General features: G+C 38.7%; 1 protein-coding gene across 1 annotated transcript in view; it reads left to right on the plus strand.

Annotated features, from left to right (window-relative positions):
* LOC105228986 (BMP-binding endothelial regulator protein) overlaps positions 1-21759 on the plus strand; it is a 133888-nt gene extending 112129 nt beyond the window's left edge. Inside the window, exons 6-9 of the mRNA XM_049451092.1 lie at positions 14968-15067; positions 15366-15548; positions 19411-19623; positions 19756-21759. Coding sequence (XP_049307049.1) covers positions 14968-15067; positions 15366-15548; positions 19411-19623; positions 19756-21185 — 1926 coding nt within the window. The 3' untranslated portion in view covers positions 21186-21759. The remainder of the gene's footprint in view (positions 1-14967; positions 15068-15365; positions 15549-19410; positions 19624-19755) is intronic.
* The last annotated feature ends 215 nt before the right edge of the window (positions 21760-21974 follow it).

Raw genomic sequence — 21974 nt, forward strand, 5'->3', positions numbered from 1 at the left:
TGATTAGAATCCTTATAAACGAAGTGACGTTCGAAAAAATTGTGCTCGTGATTCTAAGAGACAAGTTCACTCAAATTTCGTGATATACTTAAAACTCTGTTCAGGGCATAAAAATACCACAAATTTCGCCAAAATCCATCTGCTTTAGGTTATTCTTAGGTTTCCTAACGCCTAACCTTGATGGGAAGCAGTACAAAATCAAATCTCTCAGATCATTATTGCGTCGGTAGAAGGAGTGATTATTTAAAAGCTCTCTCTCTGTTGGCATTTCATAAGTATAGAGTTTTGCTTCATAGTCAGTTTGCGAGATATGGTCCAACACAGATGCCCTCCATAGATGCAACTAGCTTTAACCAAGAAACTCCATGGTGGGCCGAAAAAGTTTACACAACCAGCTCGTTCTCACGCCACAAATTTGCGAGCTGTTTGTCAACTTAAGAAAAATTAATTGTATAAGTGCAAAGCATGTTCTTAAGTTTATTGCATTCATAACATAGAAACAAATCATGTTGCTATGCGCACAAAGCATTCACGCACACACATTCACATTGGAAGTAATATGCAAGGAGAACTGCGTTCAAATAAGTAGTCAACTATAATCTTGAGCAATCGCAAAAGGAAACGAGTATACATCTATTATCAGAGCACAATAAAGGGTGTACAGTTAGGAATCTTCTTCTTCTTTACCGGCGTAGGCACCGCTTACGCGATTATAGCCGAGTCAGCAACAGTGCGCCAGTCGATTCTTCTTTTCGCTATGTGGTGGCAATTGGAGATTGTAAGCGAGGCCAGGTCCTTCTCCACCTAGTCTTTCCAACGGAGTGGGGGTCTTCTTCTTCCTATGTCAATGTCGTCGTATAACTCGAGCAGCTCATTGTTCCATCGGCTGCGGTTACCAAAGCACAAAGGACCATAAATCTTACGCAAAACCCTTCTCTTGAAAACTCGTAATGCCGACTCATCAGATGTGTCATCGTCCATGCCACTGCATCATATAGCAGGACGGGGATGATGAGTGACTTGTAGAATTTGGTCTTTGTTCATCGAGAGAAAACTTTACTTCTCAATTGCCTAATCAAACCAAGGTAGTACCTGTAGGCAAGGTATCACATATCCCTTGATCTCGTCTATTTTTCAAAAAGTTTAATGCACTCTAGGGGCTTGAATGTAAATACAGATGGGAAAATTTTTGATTCTGTTAGATTTAAATTTATCCAAAGTGTTGGAGATGGAAACGTGTAAGACTGTATATAATAAAATCAAATGTGAAATCATTTGAGCCAAGTCAACGAGAAGGTAGTACCCACAACAGTCTGACCCAAGTAATGGGAACGGTGCCGGATTTTTATCCGACCAAGGACGGTTAACTCGATATCATGCCTCGAAAGTTTCGCAAGAATGCTTTCTGCCGCTACAACAACAAAACGGAAGACCCTTTCAGAGTTCTTTTGTAGTGAAGTATAGTATATTCTAGTCATTCTGTCTTGTGGTTTCCTTGATAATGCTATCGATAATAGTAAGCTGAGTTAGGTTAGTTTTTCCAACTGATCTCGTTGACGGAGAAGTGGCTTTGTCCTTTCTTTTAGCAAAAACTCCAAAAATGCTTTTAGACTCACAGAGACAAGGCCTAAATTGTAGTTGGTAACCCTTTGCTATAGAAGGGAATCTCTATAGAGGAATTTTATGTTTTCTTGTGAACATAAGCAAATCCCTCTTTTCCGGGTTCAACCCCAAACCCGCTAATCTGGAATGATTCCGTGTGTACCGGGGGATTTGTATGGGTCAAATGAACGGATTGCACATTTGCACTAGGTCTTCAAATGAGTCCTGGTAGATGTCCGTTCACTCTCCGCTACTTTTGCGAATCCAGACCGGACGAGACGGAGCTTTTGGATAATGGGCAAATGTTGCAGACGGAAGAAATTTGCAAATCTTGAGAAATATCAAATGAAGAAACACTTCGCAGCTGATACTTCGAAATTCCTTTAGGTTGACCTAGGCGCAATCTTTAGGGAAAAGGAGCTCACACGTGGCAAAAATAATATTTTAGTCTGAAATAAGCATATATTTGCTGGCGTGACACCCTTTTTTAATAACTTTGTTGTTGTTGTTGTTATAAATTCATATGAATTTTGTAGCGCCATAAAGCATAGAATTGATTATAATTTATCCAGCCAAACGGACAGCGTCTCAACTTATTGCCAACTACACATGCCTGTGTGGGCATGTGTGTGTGTGTGTCTGTGTTCGTATTTAATGCGCTTAACTTTTCTGTTGTTGTTGTTATTCTTGTTGGTATTGCTAAAAATTGTATGTTGTAGACGGCTTTGCCGCTTCCATGAGCAGCCAAGTTATTGACCCAAATATTTGTCAACGCTAAAATTCATAATCTCAAATGACAGCAGACAAACGGAGCATGCACTCACATATACATACATGCATGTAAATGTACGAGTATATACATGCACATATACTAGTGCCGTGATAGTAGTAGATGTGGCAGGCGGAAGTTAATATGGCGAGCAAAGCAACGAATGCGTGAGTGTGTGTGTTTGTGCGCGCGTAATGCATGATTTATATGCGAAAATCCGCTCAAAATAAGTGACTGCATTGAGGACACACACACACACATACAATGCGCCTGCATGACTAGCGTCCTACTACAGATCCTTGCTAGCCAACCCTCCGCCCTTGGGGATGCGTAAATTTCATTGCGTGAACTGGCGACTGCGTTCCTTCGCCAATATTCGCTTCGAACATGAACATAATTCGCCGCGCATACACACACACGCATACGCATACTTATGCACTAGAGGGGGTTAGATGCGCATTGCTAAGATTTACAAGTTAACCTCAAAGCAAATAATAAAGAAAGATGCTCGAAATAAATAAAATTAAGGGCAAACAGCTTGAACTGGCCAATGGCCACATTTTGCCCGGTTCTTGATCTCATTTACACAAAACCGTTATGATTTGCTTGCAATTTGTTTGAGTGTGTGTGTGTATGGATGTGTGCATGTGGACAGTGGTCAGCAGTGCCAAAGTGCAGCTCAATAAAGTAAATAAAATACATAAAGAATATGTATTGGTACATACTCATATATATATGCAATAAAACATATGGTTGTTGTTTATTTATTTGTTACATTTATTATACCCTGAACAATGTATACATATATTAAATTTGCCACGAAGTTTGTAACAACCCAATGAACATACAGTTCATTCGTCATCTAAAGTGCAAAATAATTCATAAGTTTACAGGCAATGGAAAAGCTCGTAATAGAAACCACTCGTTTTGAAAACAAATTTGAGTTTTGGTTATAAAATGGTTATATATTGGTTATAAAATGGTTATATATTGGTTATAAAGTGGTTATAAAGTGGTTATGTATTGGTTATAAAATGGTTACATATTAGTTATAAAGTGGTTATATATTGGTTATAAAATGGTTATCTATGGTTATATATTGGTTATAAAATTGCTTCGTATTGGTTATAAAATGGTTATATATTGGTTATAAAGTGGTTATATATTGGTTATAAAGTGGTTATATATTGGTTATAAAATAGTTTCATATTGGTTATAAAAAGGTTATATATTAGTTATAAAGTGGTTATGTATTGGTTATAAAATTGCTTCATATTGGTTATAAAATGGTTATATATTGGTTATATCTGACAGCGTTAGCATACAATTTTATGCTAAATGTATGTAATATGATGTAGCAAATCGTAATCAATAAAAAACTCAATTTCGATAGTTTTGAGATACGTTGTTTTGCATTTTAGGTGACGATATATAAATATCGAGTCAAATCGTTTTAGTTCCGTCCGTCTGTCTGCATATACGCGCACAGTTTTTGAGTTATCGCTCTGAAATTTTGCACACGTTCTTTCCTTGCCAAGAAGCTGCTCATTTGCCGGAATCGCCAATATCGAATTACTGTAGCATATAGCTGCCATATAAACTGAACGATCGGAATCAAGTGTTTGTATAGAAAACTTGTTCATTTGACGATATATCTTGAAGAAATTTTGCATGAGTATTACTCCAAAGCTTCACAATAATCTTCGAAGAAATTATTCAGATCGGACTGCAATAGCATATAGCTGCCATACAAACTGGAGCAGGAAAGTTCCTGTATGGAATATTTTGTATTTGTAAAGAGGATTATGGCTTCGGTGCAACCGAAGTTGAGAATTTTTTTGTTCGTTGGTTTTTTTTTTCATTTCCATGTCATTTTATAAATAATGTGATTTATGCTCAACTGAAAGGAAATGTTCCGTAGGCAGCTGCTTGGCAACACTAAACACTCTGATGTATGAGCCAAATATTGCACAGCATACATACATACATATGTATATAAGCGGGTATAAAACTGTATATTACAACAGGCTTGTACAAAGTATAGCGGTACATACGAGTGCATGTCAAAATGTTTAGGAGCTTTTACATATAAGTTATTGCTAGCGGTATTTTGTTATAATCTAGTCGACTTTTAGGCGTGCGGCAGAGTATTTGAGCTAGAGTAGGCGTCTTTTAGCGCTGTTTCAAATGAAAGTTATAGAAAATTAAATAATAAATGTCACCAAGCACAGCTTCAATGAATTATGAGTTCACGGTCCTGCCGAGGAAAGGTCTGAAAATGCAAACCAATCAGTGATGGGCCTTCTAAAATTAAGAAACAACATTATTTTAGGTGGAACCGAAGCATTCTTATTTGTAATTATTTCAGTTCGTATCTCTATCGCTTTTAATAATGGTTAAGCGGCAAAGATTCACTTCGTGAAGCTGAAATTCAAGCAATAAACGAATTCTTCTAGCCACAGATATAATTTTTTAATCCAAAATTATCTGAGCATAGTGGATGGGCTAGCAGTTAACTTCTGCATCCTATGCCCCTGAAAGTTGGTTTTCAACAAAGCTAAAATATTTGCCACAAGGCTTTGGATCACTTATGTCGTATAAAACTACAATCATCGGCATATCGAACCACCCTAGTAACAGTTAGCCGTAGGTCATATACTTCCTTTCTTCTTCTTCGTAGTGTATTTGGTCTATATACACATTATAGTAATTATATATGTATGTATGTATGTATGCGTGTGTGTTTAATGAATATAGCAGTGTCGTCTGAGTCCTGTGGCAAATAAATCGCTTGTTGTTGGCATTACTTCTTTATTGCGTACATTTTTGGCAATTGTCGCAACTTGGAAAAATTGTGTAGTCAAGCATGCACATGACTATTTGTGAACACAAATACTTAAAGGCATGGGTAAGCGTAGATGCAAGGCAATTCGTGCAACTTCAGTTGTGGGAAAGTTCATGCAACTGCTTTATGGTTGTACGTAACTGAACAGTACTGAATGAAACCAGAAGTGGTTCATAACGAGACTTTATCCTTAGACGTCTGCCATTCATCGAATGGTTGTTGCATACTTCTCACATTCTCCTCAGCGAGAGAATAGCCTCTAACAATACTGAGAAGCAAACGAAGCAACAACAGACTCTTTTTCTACCACTTAACTGCCTCTTGGAGATTTTTCCAAGGTCTTTTGAATATATCACTTCTATCTAATCTAATTCGAGGCACTAAGTGCAGCCTAGATACCTACTCTTAGATATTGCAACACAGCAGTAACCTATCTCTACTTTATTCGTTATATACCGGTTAAAATAGGTAGTTCTTCATAACTTGAAGTTTAAGAAATAATACTTGGATTAAAACAACATTTACTATCAGCTTATACTTTTCAACACGCAATTCCTTAAGGGCTAAGTTCAAGAATCCCTTTGTAGACTAACCAAATCTAGTACAAAAGACTACTCTCCGGCAACCTAACAATAACTCAAGCATTTTGTTGAAGCTTTGTTTCCAAGTCGTCCGTGCTCGCTTAATTTTGTTTTTTTTGTTTATTTCCAAATTTCTGTGGGGTATTTGACAAGCCATATTCTTATAACTTTGACCACAAACTGTAGTCTAATGGACAGAATCTCCACTCCGAGACGGCCAGTCAGCTACAGCTATGAACCAAGAATATTGCTTTCAAGCCACTGCTGGTTTTTTCCTTGTGTGCTGGAGCAGAATCTTGTTGGAAGATCCATGACTCACCATCAAAGATAACATATCAATTAAAAAGTCCTAGACCTACCATAGTAATCACTTTTTTTTACAAAATTCATTTTCTTATAAAACATAGCTCCCTTTACGGGTGATACACTGATTTGAGCTACATTTTTGAAGTTGTTGAGATGACTGTGTGACTTTCGACAGCCTGTGCTCTGTCACTTTTCAAACCACCGATATTATTGCCAAAGTACAGAGTCACAACAAAATCCTCAAGTTGAAGTATTTGGGGAAAAGACAAAGAAACGTTGGTGGCAACATACAAGGCAATTGGTCGACCGATCCTTAAATACACCGCACCAATATGGTCGCCTAGATGCAGTAAAATGCAAACGAGGAAGCTTCAGACATGTCAGAACACTGCACTCCGTATTATAATGGGATGCCTGATCCCAGTTAAGAAGCATAATGAAATCCTCTCCAGTATGCAACGAGTCCTCGCATGATTCTAACCACCACTTTGCATGCCCATCTAATCCTACACATCTGAAACCCCTCCGACCCCGTCGAAACAGCACGTTTCCTGGGCCTGCCGTTAAATGACTTCGATGACAACTTATCTGAACGTTACTGCCCAAACGGGGACCGTCTTTTATGTATCAGGTCGGCGATTTTTTAATTGACCTGCTAAGGTTAAGTTTAAGTGCTTTATTCTAAGTCAAGTATAAATCATGTTACGATAAGTTAAATAAAGCCAAGATCAAAAATATGCAATATTTTTTATCACATTGCAGAGAGTAATGATAAATATCTGATGTCTAAAATTAGCAACCAAATACCGCCACTACAGCGCTACCCAATATAGTAAGCCGTAAGTTGGAAAACAAAATATTCACCAGCCACGGCGCCATGGCTAGCCAAAGCCGTAAAGCATAAAAATTCATTATACAACACACATTTGAAAGGCAGATTTCAGCAGCAACGACAAATTGAAGGGATTTTCATTAGTTCCCAATATTTATTTGTTGTTCCAACGTCTTTGTTTTTTTCTCCTCCTCCAATCAATTTATCAATTTTTATTTAATTCGCCCGCGTCGAAAAAAAAAACAACAAATCCGCGCAAACGCCTTATGTTACGCGCTAAGATTTCGTATGCAAACCTCACGTCTTGTTGTTGTTGCCGTGCGCCGGCAAGCATAGTGGCTGATCTTTCACAAACTCTCTCTGCCATTGACGTCGCGCTCTCTCTTTACGCTATTTTAGATAAAACATCGATTTTTACGACGTCAAGGTCGTCAAACTAGTTTGTTGCTGTGACAATCATATTATTAAAACCATGACGTTGGCGATCGTTTGGCACACTTGGCGCCGTTTTGAAGTCGGGCGCGCGCGCACAATCACACGCACACACAGCAACATCATATGTGTGTGTGTGTGTGCGATTTTATGTGAGTGGTTAGTGATTTTTCTATTTTGCTAACCACATACTTTGTTCTAGTGATCAGCGCTGTCGGTGTGTGTGTGTGTGGCGAGATTTCTTGGACCATAAATGGAAGTTGAACTCGAGACATAACAATAACAACAACAGTAGCTGTAGAAATTTCTCAACAGCTCGCGGTTATCAGCGCGACAAACATCCGTCTCACTGTGCGCAGTCACTCGGCGCTTGGCGGTATTTAGCTTGCAGCGTTAAGCTAATAGCAGTGTCTGCGCGCGCGCGCCAAGCTTCGCAAAACAACGTGACGCTACTGGCGTTGCTCGTAACGAAAGCGCTAAGCGTCAAGTGCACTTCTGCATGCGACGGCGGCTGCAACGTGAGAGTGCCCTAAAGCGTCACTCGTTGCGCGTCGTTCGCAATGCCGGGCGCCAATTCCACGAACTAAGTTAGCGTTGCGGTAAGCAAGACGTCAGCGGCACAGAATCCTATCACTGAAAGTATAGACATTTCACATGTCCGCGCTCGAACAGAAATCAAGCGCCACAAACAATTGTCGATTGTTCTCCAGCGCTGCTTGCGGTGTTTAGCTCGGCGTCTGCCAGCGCGCATTAGTAAATCATGGCGCGCTTGATAGGTTGCTGTCTTTAAGTGGCGCTAAGCTGCTTTCCTAAGTAGTTGAAATGCTGCAAATGACATAAAGTAGCCGAAAAAATAGCGGGAATGAAACTGACAAAACACTTTATTAAACGCGTCGCATGCCATCAACTGTCGTACGCGCTAGCGTAAAGCCGATGGCGCGCAGACGCACACCATTTTGTTAGACTGCGCTTTCCGTTTTGTGAATTTTCTATGCTCCTACTAACAAAATAGCGTAATATGCATGACTACTTCATTTGTGTTTTCTTATGCGCTTCGGCAAGCGCTCAGCTTTTTCTGGCTTTAAATTACTTCTTTTACTATTTGTTTCCAAAGCGCGCTCTGCTAACTCATTGCTTGCACTGTCGCGCTCGACAACATTCAGCGCGCGCTCTGGCTTGCTCAGCCGCCGCGCTCCACTGCGCTAACGCTGGCAACCCTATAGGACCGCGCGTTGCCGCGCTGATCAGCGTTATTAACATTCAACCCGCCAATAATTTTTTAAGTGGGCGTAACCAAAAACACGCTGGCGCCACCTTCATTGTTGACGTTGTCTGTACAACAACAACGGCAAACACATGCGGCGCGCACACGTTTTGCTTTTGTTGTGAATATTAACTTGATCTGCTGGCCGTTTTTATTAACTTTTTTTATTTTCTGTTTTGTTAATATGTCGTTCATAGCGCGCGGTGTTGCGCCGGGTCTTGGCGCTTACCAAAAATCGCCTTTACTTTTGTTACAAGACGGCGGCGCGCGCTTAAAGCGAAATCGGATCTTTATGCAGTGGATTCGTAAACAATTTGAGCTGGATTTGTAATCGAATTTATGTTTTGACTGTTGGTTTTGTTGTTGTTGATGTTGATGATTTTTTGTTGTTGTTGTAAATAGTGTGGCTGTGTGTGAATTGCTAGCGGTAGGGACGCATGCGCATAGCGTTTGCTGTAAGATTATGCGCGCTGCGTGCGCTGCATCGGCCAATTTGGATTTAATAGCGTTATATGTACAGTTATATGTGCGTATATATGCATAAGTGTGTGTACACATATTTATTTTTATATTTTTATTTTTTTTTTTAAGCAGAGCTCTTTCATTATCTCCATTTTTATATTTAATATACACGTATACACTCTCACACAAACACACATACCTGCACTTCGCCACGCGCTCGTTAATCTGTCGACTCGTAAAATTCATTTTATGCTTATATGAAATTATTATTCTTCATAAAATTAAAATTATGGCTTCATCTAGCCACTTTGACACAAAATACCATGGCGTCTATGGCTGTATAAGCAGCTGCATGCACACTCACATGCACACGCATACATACAACTATGAGCATTAATACAAATTCTCCGTAAAGCTAATCATAAAGTCATAAAGCGTTATGTAAATAAATACATTGCATATTAATCGGCGCTTTAAGCTTTCTAACGAAATATAGAAAAAGAAGAAGAAGCAGCAGCAGCAGCAGCAGCCAAAACTAAAATTAACTAATTCTTAATCTAAAATTTTAAATCGAAATTATTTAATTTATATGTAAATGCATATACGTCGTACATATGTGCATATGTATATAGTTTCATATACTTGTATGTATGAGTGTATGTGTGCGTACGTCTATTTTTATGCCTATAAGTAAACTTAATCCGCACATTTATATGCGTCAAAGCGTGGCGAATCGGCATTACCTGTTCTATTTGTCTGCTTATGCATATTTATGTGTGTGTGTGTGTGTGTGTGTTTCTTAAATCATCGGGTCAGGTTACCGAAACTCTAAATACAAACAACGACTTAGGTACTATTTATTGAACATTTGTACGGAAATTTATGGAATTGGCTTCTTTTGTTGAACGCAGGAACAAATAGATATAAATAATAATACAATAATAATAATAACCGCAACAGCAATGAAAATATTATTAAAAACAATATTAACTAAAAAAGAAAAAAAATATTGCACCCAAAAGCATAAATAAAAGTATTTTTATAAAGCAACTTGATTTCAATCGTTCCTTTTGTATGACAGCTATATGCTACAGTGGTTCGATACTGGCGGTTTCGAGCAATGAGCAGCTTCTTCGGATTTTTCTTTTCATTTTTTTGTGTAAACTTTGTGACAAAAAAGTACCCGGAAATTGCAAATAAAACGCAAAGTAGTTTATTATTCAAATATTTTTATTTTGTCGCCTTCGAAGTAATCTCCACCAGATGTAGTACGCTTATGCCAATAATTTATCCAGTTTTCGAAACACTTTTCAATAAGCACTTTTTGGAATGGCCTTCGCTGCTTCAGCCAGTTTTGTTTTATCTCTTCGTTCGACTGAAAATGGGTTCCACTAAGCGCCAATTTCAATTTGGGGAACAAGATAAACTCAAACGGAGCCAAATCTGGTGAATTCGTTGATTGAGCGCTAGTATTCATCGCGTTTTTGGCTTTAAATTCGTTCACAATCGTACTCTTTTTGAAAAATGTGAGCTTTATTGGGACGAGTCGAGCAAGAACGCGTTTGACACGCAAAATATCCATTAAATCATTGGAACGGGCTCGCGAAAGATGTCGAGCTCTCTTGCTCTTTCTCTAATACTTGCCTAACAGTTTTCAAGCACCATATTCTTCACTTTAATATTTTCATCAGTTGGAGAGGTCGAAGGTCGTCCAGAAAGAGGCATGTCTTCAACGACCTCTCGACCATTTTGGAAGGCTTTGTACCCTACGTGGGCTTGTGTTTTTGATAAAAAAATTTCAAGAAAACTATTTTTAACTCGGCCTTTGCGACGCTTTTCCGGTGACAACTCTGAAAAAAGATGCGCCCGTGTTGGCAGGCTAACTCGGTACAGGATCATCTAAAGTGAAACAAGTATGTGTTTTACTAAAACCTTAACCTAAAACTTTGATGGAGGAAAAAAAACTGAGAATTGGATTTTTGGCAGACATTTATATAAAAAAAATAAAATTTTCAGTGAAAATTTCGCGGCATTTTTTGTCAAATAGTTGTAAACGAGAAAATCCTTCATCCAAGTCTTTCAGAATTGTACGAGGTATGACAATTAAGTAATGAGACTGATTTCATAAAAACCGTATATTTGAAAATTATTCTACAACTCTGCCATCCCCTTCAAAGTAGTCCCCTTGGGCAGCTATACAGCGATTCCAGCGCGTTTTCCATGCTTCGTAACATTTCTGGAACGCTTCGACTGGAATGTCCGCGAGTACCGTTGTCATGTCCATAATCGACTCAAAATGGGTTCCTTTGACCATCGATTTAGGAAACAAAAAAGTCACAGGGTGACATGTCGGGCGAATAAGGCGGCTGTTGCAACACGGCTTTAGAGGCCAAATACTGGGACACGCTGAAGGCGGTGTGGCACGGCTCGTTGTCGTGATAAAGGTTTCAGTTACGAGCGATGTACTATGCCATACACTCTTACAATTTTAGCGTACGTTTCCGAAGCTGTTTCGCCCAATCTAGCGCAAAATTTTATCGCGACGCGTTGCTCTTGATCTCGTTTTTCCATTTTCGTGACGAGCACTACAAATACACGTCTACTCAGCTTGACGCAGCAGGCGAACTAAACAAGCTAGAGCGATGGTACATATATCAATGGAGAGGGAGGGATTCTTAGAAAGAAAAAAAGGTCACAGGTTTACCACAAACGCGGTAATAAAATCAGCCTCATTACTTAATTGTCAAACATGTTATATCAAAGACCTGTGTAAAACTCTATGAAAATCGGTTGAGTAGTTATCGGGAAATTTTGCCAACCGACTCCACAGTTGAGACAAACGCGTTTAAAGACGGCGCACTTAGCTCAGCTAGCCTCTTTTCAATTGACTTGTTATATAATGGCTAACTACTGTAGTCAGTTTTATGCAGGTTCTTCTCAGTTATAGATTTTATTTATAAATAATTTCTTAAACCATTTTCAAGGTGTTAATTTCAATTCAATCAAATCTTGATCTTTCACTGATGAGTCTCAGTAGGACTAATTAGGTCAGCTGTAAATTATTCGATATTTTGCATTTGTTTATTAGTGTATACTTAGTACTTAACTGTAACACACCCCATGAGTGCTAAGGAATTTCAAAGTATTTTCCAATCGACTAATTTAAAATAAATTTTCCGACAGATGGCGCTTTTCAAATATATTTCTCTTTAACAAATATTCCTCATAAAATTCTTTCAAGGTGGTATACAAAGTCACCACAAAGCAAAGCAGAGGACACCAATATTGAAGCTTGAAACAATTGAAAGGTAGTGGTTTAACAGTTTGCGAGAGCTTCTACTTGCTATCGACAAGTATCCACCGACCTCTGTAAATACCTAAAAATATATATGGGTGATATTATTGACATATTATGCTTATATTTTTAAAGGAGTAACGGTATTGAAAAACCATCCGTCCGCCGTTCTTTTAACTTGCTCAAGTGGTATTCACCGTATTTGTGCAGCACTCTTGTTTACTGAGCCAAAACCGGTGTACATTTTCTTCTTAGTCTCCACTTTTTGCCATATCTTAAAGCTCTCGCACATAGCAAGAAGCTAATTAATCAGATTACATAGTTTTTATTTTTATTTTATTTTATTTATTCTTATAAAAAGTTCTGGCCAAAACCCTCTGTAGCGCACTAACCTTTTTATCAATTTTATTTTTTCCGCTTGCAATCCGCTCTGTTGTTATACTTTGTCAGCCAATGATTGCAATCACAAGAACATTTTCTGTTTGACATATTTACATAAGAGCTTTTAAGTATCTCTTAATTAAAAAGATAAATCTCTTAATTAAAGTTTTGCTCTGTGAAGTTGTGCTGCTTGTAGCAGAGAAATAATAAGATAAACTTAATCGAATGCAAAGAGACGCCAGACAAGATTTGCATATTTCTTAAGCGCCATTCATAAGAGAGACAGACTAACCAACAGACGTAAATACAAACGACGCACATTAACCCAGTATTAAATAAAATAGAACTGGTTGGATAGGACTGGTACTTGTCTGCGGGCAGTGAATATACTTTGAGTAAAGCAAAAAAGAGGAAAATTTTAACTTCCTTAAAAGGACTTGATTTTGATCGTTCAGTTTGAATGGCAGCTATATGTTAAAGTGGTCCGATTTGAACATTTTAAACGGAGATTATACCATTGCTTCAGAAAAATTTTATTTATAATATCATGAAGTAATCTCTACCAATGAAAAAGCTTTCCATGTAAGCATATAGAATAGCATAGATAATAAATGACGTTTGTACCGCGACCTAAGGTCAATAGTGCTCTTCCTTAAGTTCCAACAACTTTCATAGCTGAGTATATTGATAAATTCCAATATACTGCTGGGTGCTTTTAAGGCGATGTGATCCCTATTGGGAAACGCGGATCCAAGGGCCTTAATCCTGCATCTGCAGACTACTAAGCAGTCTATCAGCAGGTGTTCGGGAGTTTTCGGCTTCATTTCGCAGAACCGGCAGTTTGCATACAAGGCTAAGCCTATGTAAAATAAGCGCTTCTTGAGCTTACAATGACCATTATAGAACGCGATAAATAGTCCGAATTTGTTTCTTGAGAGAATAATTGCATCTTTAAACCTGTTGAGGTTGTAAACACCCATTAATAACTTGGCCTGTCGCATGCTTTGGAATTGTTGTCAACATTTCTCCGTTCCTGTTTTTTCCTCCTTATGGAACTGCTCCTTTATTATATGGGGACCAACCTCCATAAAGGTTTCCGGTTCTACCATTTTGGTGGAAGCTAGAGTGTGGGCAAGCTCGTCAAGCAGTTATTCCCGGCTATATCCTTGTGAACGAACACCCAGATATGGTACACTTGGTTACGAACTGATTGACTGTTCAGCCGTTCTATAAACTTCTGCAGTAGTAACGAATTAGCCTCTGCTTCAATCGCTTTAAATGCCGCTTGACTGCTTCTGAGTACGGCAATACTTTCGTAGTGCTAGTTTCGGTGAAGGTTTATCTCTACATACCGACTTATAGCAAAGATTTTTGCTTGAAATATGCTCGGGAAAATTCGCATAGGTTTGGAGAGTCTGGTACGTGGTCCTGCAACTCCTGCACCAATTCCCTTCTAAGCAGTAGGTCGAGAGTGAAATCATTCCATGCAGCCTTATTGCTAAGAGTAACTTTAAACTTTCTAGTAAAGTTTACCCTTTTGGGAGCCATCCAACATCACTCTCACCGGGTGGAAGGTACCGGGTATGCCGAGTCTCCTTGCATCACGACAAGATACCTGAGGTTTGCAGAGAATGCACGTGATTCCGAACGTTCAGTTTGTATGGTCCAGTTTCAGATGTCCGATATCTTAGATCCCAACAAAAAAAAGAGGAATGAACAAACAGTCGGAAAGAGACAAAACTGATGTAGGAGGAAAAGACGAAACTTGAAGTCCGAGCAATTCAAAACATCAAGTGCGGCTAAGCGCGTTACATTTAGATCAAAATTCATTATATTAAGATCAAAAATGTAATATAAAAGGGGGCGTTAGGAATAAAATTTTGGTAGGGTCTTTTGTTTAGATGATATCTCACATATTCTTCCATCAGGGTATATAGACTTGCATCTATTGATATATCGCTGGCTTATGAAAGCATAGTGAGTAGTACAAGACTTTAGCTTGGCTCAGGTTTACTTGAAAAACAGCATAGATTCGACAATTATAGCTTTTTACTTACATAGCTCTCTAATATCATTTAGGGGACGTGGTAATGGTCTTATTTGCGTCTACATATAAATTACTGTATCCTTATTATTATTTAAAATTATTTCGTATATTTCTGTATCATCTTCTCTCCTTTCGTGCAAACTCTTTACAGAATGGATTTGTAAACTGTGAAAAGGGAAGCTGTCCACCGATTGACGATTGCTATCTATTGGATCCCAAACCGCGTGACACATGTTGTAAAAAGTGCAAAGGTGAGTGGCTACGCATAAATTTTAGATTAGCTTTAAGCTTCCATGAAATTCAATGAGTCATTTTCCTGCGAGAATATATATGTAAATAATAATATATAGCTAACTGCTTTAGATGTAATTTTCTACCATTCCATCCCCTCTCATATAATGCGAGAGCATTTCATTCATGATGCGTCAAACGGTGCACCTCATTACTAATGATGAATCATATATTATATACCATAAAGTATAGCCACAAACTCATTACAAATAAATTTAAGTAAGATAAAACTGTTTCTCTTGTTGCCTGCTCTTTCAGGTTGCATATACCGTGGTATACCATACCCAAGTGGCTCTGAGTGGTCTGATCCCGAAGATCCGTGTAAGACTTACAAATGTGTGGCCAGTGTTGTCACCGAAACGACAATGAAATGCTTCAATCAGTGCGATGATGAACATGTCATACCGCCAAAGCCCGGTGAATGCTGTCCGACATGTCAAGGTGAGTGCTTAAAACAATATAAAATGACTAAGGATGCTAATCCCGTTTTAACTAAGAAAATGGAGTGTAATGACAAAGAATGAAAATGCTCTAAATGCCAGAATATTTAAGGTTATATAAGACATATTCGACTGATACGATCGGAACAGTTTTTGGAACATCCTGTTGTCTAGAAAAATTAATACCGTTATAAATCGAGATAATATTTCGGGATTTCTTCTACCTTTAATCATAAGTTTTTTTTTATTAAATTCTCAAAGATTATTTCAATCCCGCTTTAATCCCGAAATCTAGATACTATTTCGGGAGTTCCTCTACACTTCGGAATAACACAAATATTTGAAAATCATAAGTTTTTTATTAAATTCCCAAAAACTAATTTTAGTCCCGTTATATATCCCGAAATCTAAATTATATTTCGGTACTACTTCTATACTTCGAAGATGTATAAAAATTTTTAAATTATAATTAATTATTTATTTTTAGTTTTTAGAAATAATTTTAATCCGAAGTACAAACTCCGAAATCTGAATAATATTTCGGTACTACCTCACACTTCGGGATTACATAAAAATTTAATTTCAGAAATATTTTTTATTACATTCTAAAACAAATAATACATAACATTTCTGGACTCTTCACTTCGGAATTACACTAAAATTTTCAAAACAAATATTTTTTTTTAATAAATTCTCAATAAACAATTTGGGCGCCGAAATATGAACAATTATAAACCCTGAAATCTCAATAATGTTACTATTGCATTTCGGGATTAGTTCTACACTTCGAGATTACACAAGAATTTTAAAATCATAAGTGTTTTTCATAAAAATCCCAAAAAAACAAAATTTGAATCCTGTGATTAATCCCGAAATCTATATAATATTTCGGGATACTACACTTCGGGATTATACAAGAATTTTAAAACCATAAATGTTTTAAAAAAAACCCCCCCAAAAAATTTAATCCCGTTATTAATCCCGAAATCTATATAATATTTCGGGATTCCATACTTCGGGATTACACAAACATTTTCAAATCAGAAATATTTTTAATTAAACTCTAAAATTAAAAATAATTTGAATCCCGTCAAAATCCCGAAAATATTTTATGCTACCATATACACTAAACTAGTATGGCATTAAAAATAAGAAATATAGCGATGCTAAAACTAATAACTGAAAACAGAAAAACAAAAAAAAAATAATCGTACGTCATTCGCATAATCTGCAAAAGCATGACAGAATCACATTTAAAAAAATAAAAAAAAATTAAGAGAAAGAGAAAAAATAACAAAACATAAAAATTATAATAATAATGATTTCATATAGTTTTGTATTGTATAGAAATCAAAGCAGCAGCGCACGAACAAAAACAATAAATAAAAAAAAAAAACAACAAAGTTCCTTCACACATACGATCGATACGCGCCCTCCCGTATTTGCCCAAGCCTTGCGACATCATTCCAAAGCATTGGGTCAATATCCAAAAATAGTAAGCATCACATTCGATTTGATGGCATATTTAGCGCAGTCACTTAAGTTGATTTCTCGCTAATCTCTTGTCATAGTTGCGACATAATACAACAACAACAACCACATCAGCAAAAAAAAAAAAACAAAAACAAAAACAGCCCCACTCGACTTTATAGCCATGTTCTATAAAAGCGGAGAATGTTGTTGACGCATAATACCACTTGCTGTTGTTGTTGTTGTTGTTTTTATTAGTTTTTCTACTTTATTTTATGATTTGCCAATGACAATAATGTCATTAAATCATTTAAGCCACAATAAAACTTGATCGAAATTATTGTTTATGACAGAAGCACCGAATCACTAACTAATCGAATGAGTTGTGGTTTCTGTTGTTGTTGCGTACAAATACAAATTATAATCGTAAAACTATATATGCACACACACACGCACATACCTGTTTATTTGCTCTGCTGAAACATCTGGCTGACCGAGGTGAGACATTTTTGAGGTGGCAATGTGAAGAAAACAGTTTCTATACGAGGATTGCTCGATAAGTCGGCGGACTTTAGCTTGAACAGCATACTTTTTCCTTAAATTTAAATTATTACTTCCTCAAATTTGGTAGATTTGTGAAGGCACTTGGTTTCGCTTCTTTTTTACTCTATCCTTTCTTTTTTTCAAGTATGAGCTGATAAATCTTAGCGGCATCCGTTCTACCTCTCTTACCCACAAGGCATGTTCTTTATTCAAGCAGCTGAACTAAGAAGGGCTTTGCTGAATTTTCTAGGTTACTTTAAGTCGTACGAAGAAAAATTCTTTACGAAGAGACATTATTTTCTTTATATTTAGAATTGAGGTTCCGCAGGTCAGCGGACAACGTGCTCTGCTGAACAGAGGTACTCCGTAAATCCTAGGTTTTATTCCACTTTTTAACCAACATCAAAAAGTGTTGTTTCTAATAATGATTGCCACAACTTCTCAAAGTCATTTTGAGGCGATGGAGCGCCAATATATTTCTTGAATATCTTCAAGAAATGCATTTTTAAATCCGAGTAAAAGTCATCCGCTAACCTCTTGCCTACCTCAAAGGCCAAATGGTTGGGGAACAGACTCACACATTGAACAGAAGCAATTTCTCATGGCGCCTTTAAGCTCATACAACTCTTGGTTTCATCTTATTCGATATTTATTGTTCACGCGGATAATTCCAAACACCTTGTGGTCCGTCATTGTTCTTATTTCTGCGCCATATACATATTACGACAGCACTTCTTTTTTTATTGGCGTAGACACCGCTTACGTGATTATAGCCGAGTTTACAACAGCACAACAGTCGTTCTTCATTTCGCTGTTTGGCGCCAATTGCAGATCCCAAGTGTAGCCAGATCTTTCTTCACCTGGTCTTTCTAAGGGAGTGGAGGTGTTCTTCTTCCTTTGCTTTCCCCGGCGGTTACTGCGTCAAATACTCTCAAAGATGGAGTGTTTTCATACATGCGGGCGAAATGACCTCGACAGCGTAGCCGCTGTCTCAATTCGCTGAACTATGTTCATGTTGTCGTATATCTCGTATAGCTCATCGTTCCATCGACTGCGATAAAGGGCCATAAATATACCGCAGAACCTTTCTCAGTTGTTGCCATCGTCCATGCCTCTGCACCATATAGAAGCACGGGAATAGAATTCGTCGAGAAAGGACTTTACCCGCTGCTGCAATTCCCAAGTGATCTAAGAGTAACACCCATTAGTAGGAGTTATTCTGCGCTTAACCTTATGACCTATATTATTAGTGCAATTTTGCTGATTCCGAGATATACGAAGTCCTTAGCTTTCTCATATTTATACGTATAGTAATGTTGTAGTTCCGGAGATGCGAGAAATCCTCGTACGTCGTCTCCTCTCGCGGCATCTTGCCCTCGTTCACCACTTAACCAACCTCTTTCGCTGCTTTGAAGAGCCTACACTAATGGCTCTGTTATTAAGGTCTAAGATGTCAATATCATCCGCGTAGACCAAGAGTATTGTATTTGTAGAGTAGACAGTGCCACTGCCCTTCTGATTGGCGGCACGTTTTAATTTTTCCAGCATTTTAGTTTAGAAAATGTAGGAGAGGGAACCATCCTGTCTAAAACCTGGTCTAACATCGATCGGCTCGGAGAGACTCTTCCCGATTTCGTGTTCCTTTCCTTGGAATTCTCAGCAATTACCTAACAAGACAATACTTAAAACGCGACTTGACTAGAAAAACCTAAATTTTTACCAAATTTCACCACCGTTTTGAAAACAATGGTGTCTAATATCCGGAAAAACTGTATATTAGCCGAATTTAGATATAACTTCAGTTGAGGTTTAACTTCTTCATTTTACTTGAGAATTTTATTATCTTTCAGGTTGCAAGATCAACGGACAAATGGTGGCCGAAGGTCAAGAGGTAGTCGGCTCGATAGACGATCGTTGTATGGTATGTCAGTGTTCGCAAAACGAGCTGACATGCGCTAAGAAAACATGTCCCATACTCCAGTGCCCCATCTCAAAGCAAACACAGAATCCCAACGAATGCTGTCCACGCTGTACCGAACAACGGGAATTCATGCCGGTTTATGGTAAGTAATCGCCTTGAATGCCATAAATATAGTTTAAGGATAGAAAGAGCTGCCGTAATTTCGACTGAAATGAAAGATTCAACAATATTTTATAAAATTTTCTTTTTTTCCTCACAAAATACTCCCCGACAGGCAAGTGCATTTTCAACAACAAGGTCTACTACGACAAGACGCAATTTATGCCCGACCGTTGCACCAACTGCACCTGCAGCAACGGCACCTCGATCTGTCTGCGCAACACCTGCCCCATACTGGAGTGCTCGCCCGAGTATCAGGAAATGGACGGTTGCTGCCCGCGTTGCATCACCTCCGAGGTGCGTAACGAATGCATACACAAGGGTGTGACCTACATGAATAATGAAACATGGAATTTAGGACCCTGCCGTTCGTGTCGCTGCATTGCCGGACAAATACGTTGCTCAGAGATGCGTTGTCCGCCGTTGAAATGTAATTCCAACGAAGTGAAGAAAACATTGCCGGGTGAGTGTTGTCCGCGCTGCATAGAGACGCCCGGTACATGCACCGTCTTCGGCGATCCACACTTCAAAACGTTCGATGGCAAATTCTTCAGCTTTCAGGGTTCATGCAAGTATCTGCTGACGGCCGACTGTCACGACAAGACATTCTCCATACGTTTGACGAACGATGGACGCGGCACGAAACGTTCGTCTTGGGCGAAAACGGTAACGCTGAAGATGCGCGGCATGCGCGTCACTTTGGGTCAGAAAATGCGCGTCAAAGTGAATGGCAGTCTCGTGATACTGCCGTATAGTGGTGCAACGGACACACCGATTGTCAACATCGAACGACTGGGCGAACATATAATGCTGCAAACCGATTTGGGTTTGAAACTCGAATGGGACGGCAACAATTTCCTACAAGTGACCGCACCGATCGCCTACAAAAAGAAACTATGCGGCCTGTGCGGCAATTACAATGGCATCGGACGTGATGATCTCAGCAGCCGTGATGGCAATAATCACACCGACAAGGAGGTATGGCGTTTCGCCAACTCCTGGAAGGAGGGCGGACCGAAAGCATGTTCGCGACGTGTGGAAAAGATATCGGCGCGTCCCAATTGTAAGGAGCGCAAAGCGAACGCCGCCTGTCGGTGGCTGCGCGAATCTGAAGTATTCGGTAACTGTGATAATAGACTAAATCCCAATAACTATTTTGACGCATGCAAGATGGACGTGTGCGAGTGTCCCAATCGCATGTGTCATTGTGACAGTTTCGCGGCCTACGTGCACGAATGCCGACGCCTCGGTGTCGAAGTGTCGGAAGAGTGGCGCAAGCGCACCAAATGCCCGGCGGGTATGTGGCGTCGCAATGTAACCAAAATGGCGCTGCTGCAGCATCATCAACACGTTGGCGGTGGTGGTGGTGGCGGCGTCGTTGTCGGAAGTGGTGTGCGGAGTGGTGCGCAAGCGCGTCGCCGCAAGCATCACCAACAGCAAAAGCAGCAGGCACAACAACAACTGGAACGGCAGCTGCAGCTGCACGTGCCGAAGAGTTTGCTGGCGCACAAGTCGCCGAATCGAACGCCGCCGCCGTTGCATTGAGTCGCGAGTGTGGCTACCACCTGCGCATACATGCATACATACATACATTCAACACTAAGCTATCTTAGGCTATGAGTAATACACATACAGACAAATAAGTTATGAATTTTATATTTAGCTAGAAAAAAGTGAAATATATTTTATAAAAAAAGTAAGCGTAAAAGCATATTGCTTCTGCTCAGCTAATTTAAGCTTGTATATGTGTGTGTGTGCATTGATTTTTTTTTTTTTGGTATTTATAAAGTACCCACACTGTATTTGTATGTGTATTTGTAAACGTAATTGAAGCATCACTGTTTTCTGTGCTGTTTTATACCACTTTGCTATTATTATTATTACTGTTATACTTAATTATTACTCAATTAGTGCTTATTTAAGCTTAATTCTATATATTCTAAGTGTCTAATACATATGTATTAGTAGCTCTAATGTGTGTTTATTTTATATTTTATTGTAAGTACTTTAGCGAAATTCGTCTACTTCAACCGTAACGGTTCCTAACTCACACACATGCACACACTAACAAACTTATATATATATGCATGTACTCACCTACACACATATGCACATACATACATGCACACCCATTTGCATGCAAAAGTTGGCATGCCCGTCTCACCAGCAAAATGTGTAGCGCAAATGGCACACCTGTGTCAAGTCACTCACACTGCACAGCCTTTTCCCATTTCTCCATTGAAGTCAAGCTCACAAATGTTCTTAAATTTGTTTTTTAATTACTACTTGCTAAAGTGGCAGCCATAAAATGCTTTTGTGACGTGCTTTAAGCAC

This window comes from Bactrocera dorsalis, chromosome 3 (genome assembly GCF_023373825.1).
Source record: "Bactrocera dorsalis isolate Fly_Bdor chromosome 3, ASM2337382v1, whole genome shotgun sequence".
NCBI classification, from domain to species: Eukaryota; Metazoa; Arthropoda; class Insecta; order Diptera; family Tephritidae; genus Bactrocera; species Bactrocera dorsalis.